Source organism: Dipodomys spectabilis, unplaced genomic scaffold (genome assembly GCF_019054845.1).
Source record: "Dipodomys spectabilis isolate Male_0828 unplaced genomic scaffold, ASM1905484v1 ptg000066l, whole genome shotgun sequence".
Classification (NCBI taxonomy): Eukaryota; Metazoa; Chordata; class Mammalia; order Rodentia; family Heteromyidae; genus Dipodomys; species Dipodomys spectabilis.
In genome coordinates, this window is record NW_024870743.1 from 5,766,714 (window position 1) to 5,779,782 (window position 13,069).

The window sequence follows — 13,069 nt, forward strand, 5'->3', positions numbered from 1 at the left end:
TTATGTGTTTCTGGATTCTGTTAGCTAGAATCTTGTTAAGGATCTTTGCATCTGTGTTCATCAAGGAGATTGGCCTGTAATTCTCCTTTTTGGTTGGGTCTTTGCCTGGTTTGGGGATGAGTGTGATATTGGCTTCGTAGAATGAGTTTGGGATAGCTCCCTCCTTCTCTGTTTCTCTGAAGAGCTTGAGGAGTATGGGTATTAGTTCTTCTTTAAAGGTCTTATAGAATTCTGCTGTGAATCCATCTGGTCCTGGGCTTTTTTTTGTTGGAAGACTTTTGATAGCTTCCTGTATCTCATTATAGGATATTGGCTTATTTAATTGGTTAACTTCTTCTTTGCTCAGTTTGGGTAACTTGTATTTCTCTAAAAATGCATCCATTTCCGCCAGATTTTCTTCCTTTAGAGAGTATAGCTTTTGAAAGTAGTCTGTTAGAATTGTTTGGATATCTTGGGTACGTGTTGTGATGTTTCCCGTGGCATCCCTAATCCTATTAATATGGGTTTCCTCTCTTCTTTTTTTAATTAATCTTGCCAACGGGCCATCAATTTTGTTTATTTTTTCAAAGAACCAGCTTTTTGTTTGGTTTATTTTGGTTATGGTTTTCTGATTTTCTAATTGGTTAATCTCTGCTCTCAATTTGGTTATCTGGCTTCGTCTAGTAGCTTTAGGTCCCATTTTTTCTTGTTTTTCTAGCTGTTTTAGTTGCAACATGAGATTATTTACTTGGTCTGTCTCCATTCTCTTGATGTGGGCACTGAGGGCAATAAATTTGCCCCTCAGGACTGCTTTTGCTGTGTCCCACAAGTTTCTTTGTGAGGTGTTTTCATTTTCATTGAGTTCTAGGAAATGCTTTATTTCTTCTCTGATCTCTTCTGTTACCCAGGCCTTGTTAAGGAGTGTGCTGTTCAATTTCCATGTATTAGAGAAATTTCTGCGGTATGCTTTGTTATTGAGAGCTAGCTTGATTCCACTGTGGTCAGATAGGATACAGGGGATTATGTCGATCCCTTTGTATTTGCTTAAGTTCCTTGAATGAACTATGATATGGTCTATTTTGGAGAAAGTTCCATGAGCTGCTGAGAAGAATGTGTACTGTGTTGTTTTAGGGTGAAATACTCGGTAGATGTCAGTTAATTCCGCTTGAAGTATGGCCTCACTTAATTCGGTAGCTTCTTTGCCAATCCTCTGGTTGGTAGACCTGTCCTTTGGTGAGAGTGGCGTGTTAAAGTCTCCTAGTATTATCGTATTGGGATCTATTTTATTCTGTAAGTTTGAGAGCATTTGTTTAACATATCTGGGTGCACCGATATTTGGGGCATATAAGTTGATGATGGTTATATCCTCCTCTTGGATTGTTCCCTTTATTAATATGTAATGTCCGTCCTTGTCTTTCTGTACTGATTTTAATGAAAAGTTTATTTTGTCAGATATCAGGATAGCTACACCTGCTTTCTTATTGGGGGAATTTGATTGGTAGATCCTTTTCCACCCCTTCACTCTGAGTTTGTTTGTATGTTTGGCTGAGAGGTGGGTCTCCTGAAGGCAACAGATGGATGGGTCTTGTTTTCTGATCCAGTCCTCAGTTCGTTTTCTTTTAATTGGCGAATTCAGCCCATTTATATTAAGAGAAAGTATAGAGAGATGCATTGTTGTCCCTGCCATTCCGTTTTCCTAAGTTTTTCTTCTTTCCTTTCCTCCTGTGCTTGCTCAGTTAGACTTTGAGTAATGCCTGTTTGGGGCAGGTCCCAGTTCCTGGTTGCTTTCTTCAGGTTGTGTCCCCCCTCTTAGAATTCTTTGTAATGCTGGCTTAATGTTTATGTATTCATTTAGTTTTTCTTTGCTATTAAAAGTTTTCAGTTCTCCATCGAATGTGAATGCTAGCTTTGCCGGGTATATCAGTCTGGGTTGGCAGTTATTGGCTCTCAGGGCTCGTATGGTGCTTTCCCAGGCTTTTCTTGCATTCATTGTTTGTGTGGAGAGATCTGCAGTGATTCTAATTTTTTTCCCGTTGTAGTATAGCTCCTTCTTCATTTTTGCTGCATGCAGGATTGTTTCCTTATTATTCAGATCCATCATTGTTACTATTATGTGCCTAGAAGTGTTTCTCCTGGGATCTTGCTTGTTGGGTGTTCGATAAGCTTTTGTGATGTAGTTAAGATGGTCGTTTTTGAGGTGGGGAAAATTTTCATTGACTATCTTGTTAAATAGGTGTTGCATTCCCTTGCTCTGGAATTCCTCACCTTCGTCCACTCCGATTATGCGAAGGTTAAATTTTTTAGCATTATCTGCTTGCTCTTGAATTTCCCTTTGGTTTAATTTGAGTGATTTTTCCATATCTGTCACTTTTTGGTCCAGTTGGTGTATTCTGTCTTCTGTATCTGACACTCTACCTTCCATTTCATTCACTCTGTTGACCGTGGCTTCTATTGTGGTTTGCATGATGGAAATGGATCCCTTTATGGATTCAATGTTGGTTCTCAGAGTACTGATCTCACCTCTCAATGAGGTGATATCAGTATGCATTACCTCTAATTTGGCGTTTATCTCACTTCTTACTGAGGTTTGTGCAGCTTCTATTTTTGCATCCAATTTTTGTTTGATATCCTGTATATCTTTTGATAGTTCATCCTTGTGCTCTTTCAATTTCTGATCCATTTCTCGCTTTATTTCTTGAGTCATTGCCTCCAGCAACCCTTGGATGTAGTTTTTGTCTTCCATTCCTGCTTTGCTCCCACTGGGGCTCTCCCCTGCGTGGCTGCTGGCTTTTGAGGTGAGCTTGCTGTCCTGGGTAGTGGTAAACCTTGTGATTTTTCTCTGTGATTTTCGCATGGGGGTTCAGGAGACTGCTCTTCAATCTTGTTTTGGTGTGTCTGTCTTTGCTTGGTTGCTGATTCTCTATTGGTAGAGAGAGTCTGTGTCTGATCTGGATTCTGTTGGGAGCCTATTTCCAGCTGCTATTCACTTAGGATTCTCAGCTCTCTGCTGTAGCAATTCCCGCCTTTGGAAGGGTTGAGCAGCCTAGACTGCTTGTGTTTGCTCCTGCGGGTGCTCTTGGGAAGATCAGATGCTCTGGATGCACTCTCCCAAATACTGGAGTCTGCTATGGGCTCCTGATGTGTTTTTGTTTGTTTTGGGCTGGCTGTGGGCTTGAACTCTAGGTTTGGGTGCTGTCCCTCAGCTCTTCAGCTCAGGGCTGGCACCCTACCATTTGAGCCACAGCCCCACTTCTGACCCTTTTTGCTTTGTTCAGGTGCCGGTCCCCTGGCCTGGTTCCGGCCCCAGCCTGGAGCGCGCTCGTTAGGCCTGTGCTAATGTGTATACCACCTTGGTTATGCAGCCTGGAGGACACAGTTCAAATTTCTTCTACTGTTGGTAGTCTTGACCCAGGGGCACTGTTCCTGGCTTGAGCATTTAAGCTCCCTTCCCGGGGCGCTCTTGCTCTGGCCTGGCCAGCAGAGTGTGCTCCACCGGCTGGTGGGGCTCTCGAACAGTTCCCAGTTTTAGTGGGTCCTGTGGTCCGGGTGTTGGGGTAGGGAGTCTAGGTCAGGGTCTGGGGATTCCCTCCAGCTCTGGTCTCCCTTGATGGATTCCCTGTCCCCTGATGGGTACTCACCCTGTAGGTCGTCAGTTGTTGTTGCAGTCCGTCAGTTGTTGTTGCAGTCCGAGTTCAGTTGGGGTGGTTGCGGGCTGGGTTGGGCGGCCCCCCGCCGGGTCGTTGCGATCGCGACAGGTCCCTTTGTGGCGCTGCTGGTGCCGGGCGGCTTTGGCGGGATGGAGCCTCTCCGCTCCGGTGGAGAGTGATGGGTGGGGTGGGATCCTCCTGGAGACTCCCGGCTGGTAGGTTTCTCTGTTCCTGGCGATCCGCTGTTCTGCAATCCGGTACCTGGTGATCTGCAAGCAGCCCCCTGTGTCTCTGTGGCTCCGGCAGCCCCTGCTGGGCCGGCTGGCCGGCGGCTTGGCGCACTGCCGCGCGGCCAGTAAAGGTTGGGGGAGGGGTCTTCGCTCTTCTCTGTTCTGAAATTCTTCTTTTCCTCTCTTTCTTTTTTTGTTATTTTCCACCTCTGGTTTTTCTCTGAGTGTTCGTCTTTTTGTTGTTGTCGGTCTCTTGGGGAGATTAAAGGTTGGAACTCGAACTCTCTTTTTGGTTGGAGAGAGCTGTGGCGTTTCCCTACTGCCCCGTCGCCATCTTGAGAACCAGTCCAGCCCCCCCACATTCTTTTTACTGCTGCTGCAACCACCTGACAAGTAGGGTTTTTATTTTTCCTTTCTTGGTGGTTCTGGGTTTTGAACTCAGGGAATTCCACCTACTAGGCAAGTGTTCTACCCCTGGAACCCTATTCTACCTTTGTCCCCTTTAAACTTTACAGCTAGGGTCTCTTGCTTTTGCTGCAGACCATGATCTTCCTATCTCCACCTCCAAAGTAGCTGGGATTATAGGTGTGCGCTACCACTCCCTGCTCTGAGTAGGTCTTTTTCATTGTACTTGAAAGACTTAATGAACCTCAGGCTGAGAGAGAGAAAAGTCAGACACCTGCACATCTTTGGAGGGGAGCATTTATAAAGATTGGCAAGATGTTTCCTTTTTTTCCTAGATATTTCACTAGATACTTAAACACTCATTTTAAGACTACATTTTTTTTTTTTTTTCAGTCATGGGGTTTGAACTCTGGGTCTGGGCACTGTCCCTGAACTCTTCAACTCAAGGCAAGCGCTCTGCTGCTTGAACCACAGCGCCACTTCTGGTTTTCTAGTGGTTTATTGGAGATAAGAGTCTCATTGACTTTCCTGTCTAGGCTGGCTTTGAACCTTGATCCTCAGATCTCAGCCTCCTGAGTAACTAGGATTACAAGCGTGAGCCGCTGGTGCCTGGTGCAAGACTACAATTTTTTAAAGAAAATGCCAAATAAGTTTTTTCTAGATTGGGGGGAATTTTATTGAAGCTCATTTCTACTAGCAGCCTAATTATGGTCTGAATTTTGCCTGGGTGTCTTGTCAATTATGGTCTGAATTTTGCCTAGGTGTTTTGTCAAACTCAGGGCCACCCAAGAAGCGCCACAAAGGGTGGTCTCCGGAATCACCATCTGCTCCAGATGGCACTTGCCCTCCGGGCGGCGGGCACAGGGCTAAGTCTGGTAAGTGGCTGGGGCCTCGCCCAGATCCTCAGGCCAGGAGCGAGGGGCAGGTCTGCAAAGACTGACGGCAGAGCTCCCGGTTCAGTGGCTCACGAGGCCTAGGGTCTTGTGGAATGGAAGTTTCTTGATGCTTGCAAGATGGAAGAGCAGCTCCTCTGGCCTTCCTGTGGGGTTTTGTAAGGGACACGATCACATCCTTGGGGGGACCTGGCTTTCTTAGGGTCACTGGTGGCTCACGGGTCCGATGGGGGTCAGCCGGTGGCAGGTTTGCGGTGGGTCGGCAGAGGCTGGGGAGATGCTGTGGGTGACCTGTTTTCCTAACGCTCTTGGCGTATTTCTAGAAGGCGCTGGCATGTCCTGTGTGGCCCCTGCCGGCCTGGGGGGGCCGGCGTCCGTGACCCTGCCCGTGGTGGCCTCCGGCGAGCCTGTGTCTGTCCCGGATAATCTGCTGACAATCTGCAAGGCCAAGCCCGTGATCTTTAAAGGCAAGCGGAGCGGCAGGGCAGCGTGTTGAGGGTCCAGCCAGGGCTGGCTCGGGGCTGGCGCTCGCATGCCTGGCCACACATCTGGTCTCCCCTGAGCAGCCACCGGCAGGCGTGGGCAGTGGAGGCAGGGATTGTGGCAAGAAAGTGCCGGAAACAATCCACTGTTTGTTTTTGTCTTTGTGCTGGCTCTATGGCTTGAATCAAGGCCTAGACTCTGCCCATGTGCATTGGCGCTCCCGGCGAACGCTCTACCACTTGAGCCACAGTGCCGCTTCCCACTTTTTTGGAGTGGATCATTGGAGATAAGAGTCTCTTGGAGGCTGGGAAGGTGGCTCAGTGAGAGCGCATGCCTTGCATGCCAGAGGCCCTGGGTTCGATTCCTCAGCACCACATAAGCAAAAAGCCGGAAGTGGCGCTGTGGCTCAAGTGGTAGAGCACTAGCCTTGAGCTGAAGAGCTGAGGGACAGCGCCCAGGCCCAGAGTTCAGGCCCCATGACCGGACCCAAAAAAAAAAAAAAAAAAAAAAGAGTCTCTTGGACTTTCCTGCCCGGGCTGGCTTTGAACTTTGATCCTCAGATCTCAGCCTCCTGAGTAGCCAGGATAACAGGCGTGAGCCACTGGCACCTGGCATAGTCTAGAATCCCACCCTCCCCCCTCTCCGCCCAACCACAAACAATGGATGTCATATTCCAGAAGTAGGGTGCATTGTCCAAATCAAAATGTACTCATTGCCTTAACTGTAACCCCTCTGGGTTCATCTTTATAATAACAATAAAAATTAAAAATAAAAGGAGGGTGCTGCCATTTGATACATGGTATTTATCAGTATGTATAGGCAGCTGCTGCCAGCTGTGGCCTCCAGCGCAAGGTTCTAGCAGAGCTGAGAATTGACAGGCTTACTCCAGAGCAGTTCTAAGCCAGAGGCTCCGAGAGCAGCCCTAGCCCACGTCCTAGTGAGCTAAGGGCACTGAACCCCACAACAAATACCCCAGCTCCGGTGCTAATGAGAGCTTGCAGCCAGCTGTGTCCCAGGAGTGCAGAGCAGGTGCATCTGAGGTTCCCCCAAAAAAGGGCCCCCAAGAGACCCTCCCAGTCCAGTTCACCTGCCCTCCCCCCCCCCCCCCCCGCCAATGTGGAGAATTAGGTCCAAGCTGGCTGCCGAGACCCCATGTTTCTTCCTCCGCAGGTCATGGGACCTTCCCTTACCTCTGCGGGAACCTGAATGACGTGGTGGTGAGCCCGCTGCTGCACGCATGCTACCAGAACTCGCAGTCCGTCTCCAGGGCCTATGAGCAGTACGGCGCCTCCGTCCAGCCCATCTCTGAAGAGATGCAGCTGCTGCTCACCGTCTACTACCTCGTCCAGCTGGGTGAGCCCCACGCCCCCTCCCCCAGCCCCCAGCCAGGGAGCCCCGGAGCCCTAGGGGGAGACAGGCGGGCTCCCCCACACCTGTCCCCGTGGCTGGAGTGGCGAGGAGGGACTCTGGTGGCTGACAGTGGAGGTGGCCATGTGGAAGACTGGCCACCTGGATGGAGGGGGCCGCACGAGGAGAGCAGGGGAAGCCGTTTGTGGGGTGAAGTCAAGTCTGGCGAGGAACTCTGCGGGGTGGTGCTGGCTCTAGAAGGAAATGTGGGCTCAAAGGGAAAAGTTTAAAAGATGAGCGGACACAGCTAAGCCGGTCCCATTCCAGTGTGATCACCACGTTCAAATAGCTGTTGCCAATCGCGTTTATGTAACAAAGATGTATTTTGGCCCCACGAGCTGTGCAGGAGGTAATTTACAAAGTGCATTTCAGGGACGGGGTGCCGTACGGTGAGGTAGCTAGGGTCCGCTGGTGAGCGCTGGACAGCTGGTTTGGAAGATGCATGCTAAATACAAAGCTGGCGGCGCCTCTCAGCTCCTGGAACATCAGATTAGGGTGGAAAAGCCAGAGGAGCTGGGCGTCAGTGACTTAAGCCTGTCATCCTAGCTACTCAGGAGGCTGAGATCTGAGGATCAAAGTTTGAAGCCCAGGATAGACAGATCCAAGAGACTCTTACCTCCAGTTAACCAGCAAAAAGTTGGAAGTGGTGGCGGGGCTGGGAGAGATGGGGGAGAAGGAGGGAAGGGATGACACTGAGCAAGATGTGTTGGCCTCGGAAACTGACAGGCTGAATTGAAATCCCTTTGTACAACCGTTTAGTGATGATAAAAATAAATTAAAAAGTAACAAGCCATTGAGAGAGCAGAGAGGGAGAGAGAAAGAGAAGAAGTGAGAGAGAGAAGAAGGAGGAGGAACAGGAAGAGGAGGAAGAAGGGAGGGAGGGAGGGAGGGAGGGAGGGATAGAGATTGTGTGTCTCTGTTAGAATGGTGCAGTTGTGGCTGTGCCTTGTACTAGGACTTGAACTCAGGTCTTGTGCTCTTACTCAGCTTCCTTGCTCATGCTGGGGCTTCTGGTTGTAGGTTGTGTTAGCCTAGTTGGCCACAGCTTTGGTGTTGTGCACGCGCGCACACACACACCATGTGCACACACACACCGATGCCCTGTGCACTTGTATTGCAGCGGCCGACCAGGTGCCGCTCATGGAGGACCTGGAGCAGATCTTCCTGCGCTCCTGGCGGGAGTCGCACCTGACGGAGATCCGCCAGTATCAGCAGGCGCCCCCGCCCCCCTACGCCCCGGGCCCCGGCATGGTGGCCCCGGTCACCTCGGCACAGCTGCCCTGGCTCGCCGGCCTGGCCGCCAGCTCCTGCAATGACAGCGTGCATGTCATCGAGTGCGCATCCTCCCTGGCCGAGGGCCTGGCCGAGATGTTCCGGCTGCTCATCGAGGGCAAGCTGGCCAAGACCAACTACGTGGTCATCATCTGCGCCTGCCGGAACGCCACCATTGACTCCTGCATCGCCGTCACCGGTGGGTGAGCCCTGGCTGCCTCCTGGCTAGCAGGAAACCAGAACAGGTGGCTTTGTAGGAAGGCTTCGAGCCTGCAGTGGGCCTTGGTGCCAGGCAGGGGGCAGCTGTGGGCCCCAGATAAGGGACTTTGGTAGAGTCACATGCCTGATCTCCATGGCGGGGTCAGCAGCTCCCGTTCCCGCCCCAGGGACCTGGCCCAGCCTTGACTTCTGACTAGACCTGACTCAGAACCCAGCCCCCAGCACCAGGCTTAGCCTTCTGCACCAAGGATGGAAGGGAAATAAGAAACAAGTCCCTGATCATGCTGTGTGACAGTAAGCCAACCTAAGTTAGCACAAAAAGTAACCCTTGAGAAGCTGGGAAGGTGGCTCCGTGGTAGAGTGCTTGCCTTGCATGCCTGAGGCCCTGGGTTCAATTCCTCAGTACCACATAAGCAAAAAGAAAAAAGCTGGAAGTGGTGCTGTGGCTCAAATGGTAGAGCGCTAGCCTTGAGCTGAAGAGCTGAGGGACAGCGCCCAGGCCCAGAGTTCAGGCCCCATGACCGGACCCCCCCAAAAAAAGTGACCTTGAAAACCTGCTATGAACAGCTATTGGGGCTGGGCTGGGAACTGTCCCTGGCATGAGGGTTCACACCTGGGGAGGTGCACATGCTTTTTTGGACTGGTGTGTGTGTGTGTGTGTGTGTGTGTGTGTGTGTGTGTGTGTGTATGCATGTGTGTGTGTGTGTATGTGTATGTGTGTGTGTATGCATGTGTGTGTGTGTTAGTACTGGGGATTGAACTCGGGCCTTATACTTTTACTTGGGTTGTTAGCTCAGGGCTGGAGTTCTTCCAATTAAATCACACCTCCACTGCTAGATTCTTGGTGGTCTCATTGGAGATAAAAGTCTCAGGGACTTTTCTGTCCAGGCTGGCTTTGAACCATAATCCTCAGATCTCAGCTTCCTGACTAGCTAGGAATTGCAAGTGTGAGCTACCAGTGCCTAGCTTTTTTGGACTGTTTTAAGTGTTCATGAGTGTGGTACATTTTTATACTGCTTTTTGCTGTTGTTATTGTTGTTGGTCCTGGGGCTTGAACTCTGGGCCTGGGCACTGTCAAGCTTAAGGCGAGCACGGTACCACTTGAGCCACAGCGCCACTTCTGGTTTTCTGGTGGTTAATTGGAGATGAGTCTCATGGACTTTCCTGTTCAGGTTGGCTTTGAACCAGGATCCTCAGCTCTCAGCTTCCTGAGTAGTTAGGACTACGGGCGTGAGCCAGTGGTTCCTGGCTTGTACTAGTTTTATTTCTCTAAAAGAAATGCTCCTTCTCCTGGGCTGTGCCGTGGTTGTTTTCCCGCATTCTTTGATATGAAATTAATTGTTTTTGATGAACTTTTGTCCCCGAGCCTGAGCAGTTCTTCCGTGTGTCGGCATGGTTCATGTGTGTCACTTCCCAACAGGCCTGTGAGGCCATTTGCGGCTCAGGCAGAGGAGGGGATGGACGGAGAGGGCTGGATGACCAGTTCCGGTTCACAGGTCATCAGGGAGGAGAGAGGAGTCTCTATGATCTCCCCTTCTCAGTTGCTCACACCCTCCCAGTGTTTCTACGGGGACTGGACGAAGTAGGAAGCTGTCTCATTGAACACGCAGGAACCCCTGCTCTTTGCCAGGATTGGTGCAGGGCTTGAGTGCGAACAGAGAAGCCCCGAGCTTGACCTCAGAGTGGAGGATTGGCGTCAGGGACAGCTAGCTGCTGCTTGCTTTCCAGGCAAATACCAAGCCCGGATCCTCTCCGAGAGCCTGCTTAGCCCCGCGGAGTACCAGAGGGAGGTCCATTATGAACTGGTGACCGGTCAAGTGGATTCCCTGGGGGCCTTTTTCAGCACCTTCTGCCCAGGTGGGTTTGCAGGACACTGCATGCATGCATTGAAAAGGCAGCAGAGCAGGAGGTGGCCGAGACCCGCTGAGGCTACGCACGGATGATGGGCGGTTCCCACCTCTTGCTTGATGGCTTCTGGCTGACAGCTGCTTCCGCGTGGGCTTCGCAGCTCCTCAGGCGTGGGGTGGGGTGGGGGGCTTTGAGGTTTTCCTTCCCTTCCCTTCCCTCCTTTTTTTGGGTGTCAGTACTGGAGCTTGAACTCAGAGCCTAGGCTCAAGACTAGCACTCTGCCGCTTGAGCCACAGTTCCACTTCACACTTTTTGGTGGTTAATTGGAGATGCCGGTCTCATAGACTTTTCCGATCAGGTTGACTTTGAACTGTGACCCTCAGATCTCAGCCTCCTGAGCAGCTAGGATTACAGGTGTGAACCACCGGCACCAGGCAGGGTTTCCTGTCTTTAGTGCCTTTTCCTCTCAGTGTCTTGGATAGACTTGGGCTTCTTCCTCTCTGTCCTTGACTGCTACCCTCTTACTGTGCCCCGGCTTCTGCCACATCATGGCCCGCCTCGCCTCGTGAGCCTGTCTGGGTCTGGGTCTACGTGTCAGCCTCTTCACCCTGTCACCCGAGGCCAGGCTGGCTCCACGCACAGCGTGGGTCCTGCACGCTATGAGCCCGTAGTCGTGGGTCTGAATTTCACTCGGTTGGAAACCCATGCCTGTTTGTTCTCTCTGTTTTGGGCAGAGGGTGACATTGATCTTTTGCTGGACAAATTTCATCAGGAAAACCAAGGCCATATTTCTTCCTCGCTCACTGTCTCTTCTGTGACTAACGCAGCAGCCCTGGATGTCAGCGGGGCCCCTGTGTGTACAAGTGAGTGGCACAAAGGGCCTGAGCAGGCTTGGGGAGGAAGGAGTCGGAACAGTGGGCACAGGAGGTGGAGGTAGGGAAATGGGCACGAGTGGACGTGGAGAGGGAGGGAGGGAGGGGAATTGGCACAGGTGGGCACTGAGAGAGGTGGGAAGAGAGAAATGGGCATCGGTGTGCAGAGGACCTCCAAAAGGCGAAGTCTTGGCCCAGTCTCAGCCAGGCATGGGTATTGCACTGGACTGGAAGCCAAAACAGAGGCAGAGGTGCTGGTAGAAGACATAGCTTCACCTTAGCGTTGAAGTAGACCTAAAACTGAACTTGACTCTAGTTGGAGGGAGAGCCATCTCGAGTCATCGTCCTGACATATACAAGAGAGGGCATCTTCTGTACCAATTTCCTACCTTTAAAAGCATTGTGGGGAGTTTACATTCACATGAATTTCTGAGAAGCCGTGATGGTTGCATTCCCCTCTGGGGAACCTGCAGTACTCTTCTGAAGACCAGGGTCAGGGCCATCTCCCCAGACAAAACAGCCACAGCTTCCTCTTGCATTTCTCAACTTAATTCATTCATTAATTCACTAGTTAATGTCAGTAGAGGGCTTGAACTCAGGGCCTGGGCACTATCCCTTAGCATTGTTGGTCAAGGCTGGTACTCTACCACTTGAACCACAGCTCCACTTCTAGCTTTTTGCTGGTTAGTTGGTGCTAAGAGTTTCTTAGATCTGTCTTCCGTGGGCTGGCTTTGACTCATGCCCCTGAGAATACAGCCTCCCGAGTCGCTGGGATTACAGGCATGAGCCCCTGGCCCCTGGCTTCCACTTTAGTGTTCAGTGGAGATGCGTTAGAAGTGAGCCCCGTGGGGAGGAGCCGAGGAAGGCCCTTCAAGGACTTATTTCTGCTGTCTTGCATCCGCACTGCTTTGTGTGGGGGCTGCTGCCCTTCCTCACCTCCCCTGGAGCAGGGAGGGGTGGGGCTGGGCCAAAGCTGCCTCTGCCTCCCTCATCTCTCTCCCCCTCCTGGTCCACCTGTGCCTGCAGGTTACCATCTTGAGCCGCGCGGTGTGGGGCCCTTCCAGCTGGCTGTGGCCCAGAAGCTTCTCTCCCATGTGTGCTCCATCGCGGATTCCAGCACCCAAAATCTGGATTTAGGATCCTTCGAGAAGGTGGACTTTCTCATTTGCATCCCGCCATCAGAAGTGACCTACCAGCAGACAGTCTTCCATGTCTGGCACTCAGGTCAGGGCCCACTGGGGAGAAGATTCCAGACGCACTTAAATTCACGTGAAAGTGTACACCATTCTTGGCTAGCTGGAGCAGGTGTTACGGCCCCCACTTTACATATTGCAGAACGGATGCTCAGAGACCGTGATCTCTTTGCCCAGGATCGTAGCATCTGCGTGGGGTGGGAGAGTTCTATGAGATCATTTGGCAAATGACAAGACAGGTGCTTCTCCTGTGCTGCTTCTCACAGGCGGCCTGTGGCTGTCTGCCTGTGTTGTGAATGTGTTGAGTGGTGTTATAAATATCCTGATGACCTTTGGCAGAATAAGGGCTCCCCAGCCCTGGTAAAACCAAGCCTGGAACCTTTGCTGTGTCCCTCTTCCCTGGCCTCCTATGGGGCCTGCTGTGTACATTCAGAGATGATTTTGCTAGGCCTTTTTTGTTGTTGTTGTTGGTCATGGGGCTTGAACTCTGGGCTTGGGCGCTGTTCCTCAGCTCTTCAGTTCAAGGCTAGCGCTCTACCACTTGAGCCACAGTGTCACTTCCGGTTTTCTGTTGGTTAATTGGAGATAAGAGTCTCTTGGATTTTCCTGCCTGGGCTGGCT

General features: G+C 51.2%; 1 protein-coding gene across 3 annotated transcripts in view; it reads left to right on the top strand.

The window, feature by feature from the left end:
* Greb1 (growth regulating estrogen receptor binding 1) overlaps window positions 1-13,069 on the top strand; it is a 73,766-nt gene that overhangs the window by 22,987 nt on the left and 37,710 nt on the right. For 2 of the 3 annotated variants that reach the window (XM_042680854.1, XM_042680855.1), the window contains exons 7-13: window positions 5,023-5,136; window positions 5,478-5,621; window positions 6,808-6,990; window positions 8,165-8,515; window positions 10,264-10,392; window positions 11,118-11,246; window positions 12,282-12,479. In XM_042680854.1, the coding sequence (XP_042536788.1) occupies window positions 5,023-5,136; window positions 5,478-5,621; window positions 6,808-6,990; window positions 8,165-8,515; window positions 10,264-10,392; window positions 11,118-11,246; window positions 12,282-12,479 (1,248 nt within the window). The remainder of the gene's footprint in view (window positions 1-5,022; window positions 5,137-5,477; window positions 5,622-6,807; window positions 6,991-8,164; window positions 8,516-10,263; window positions 10,393-11,117; window positions 11,247-12,281; window positions 12,480-13,069) is intronic. The other variant, XM_042680856.1, reaches the window with a different exon arrangement.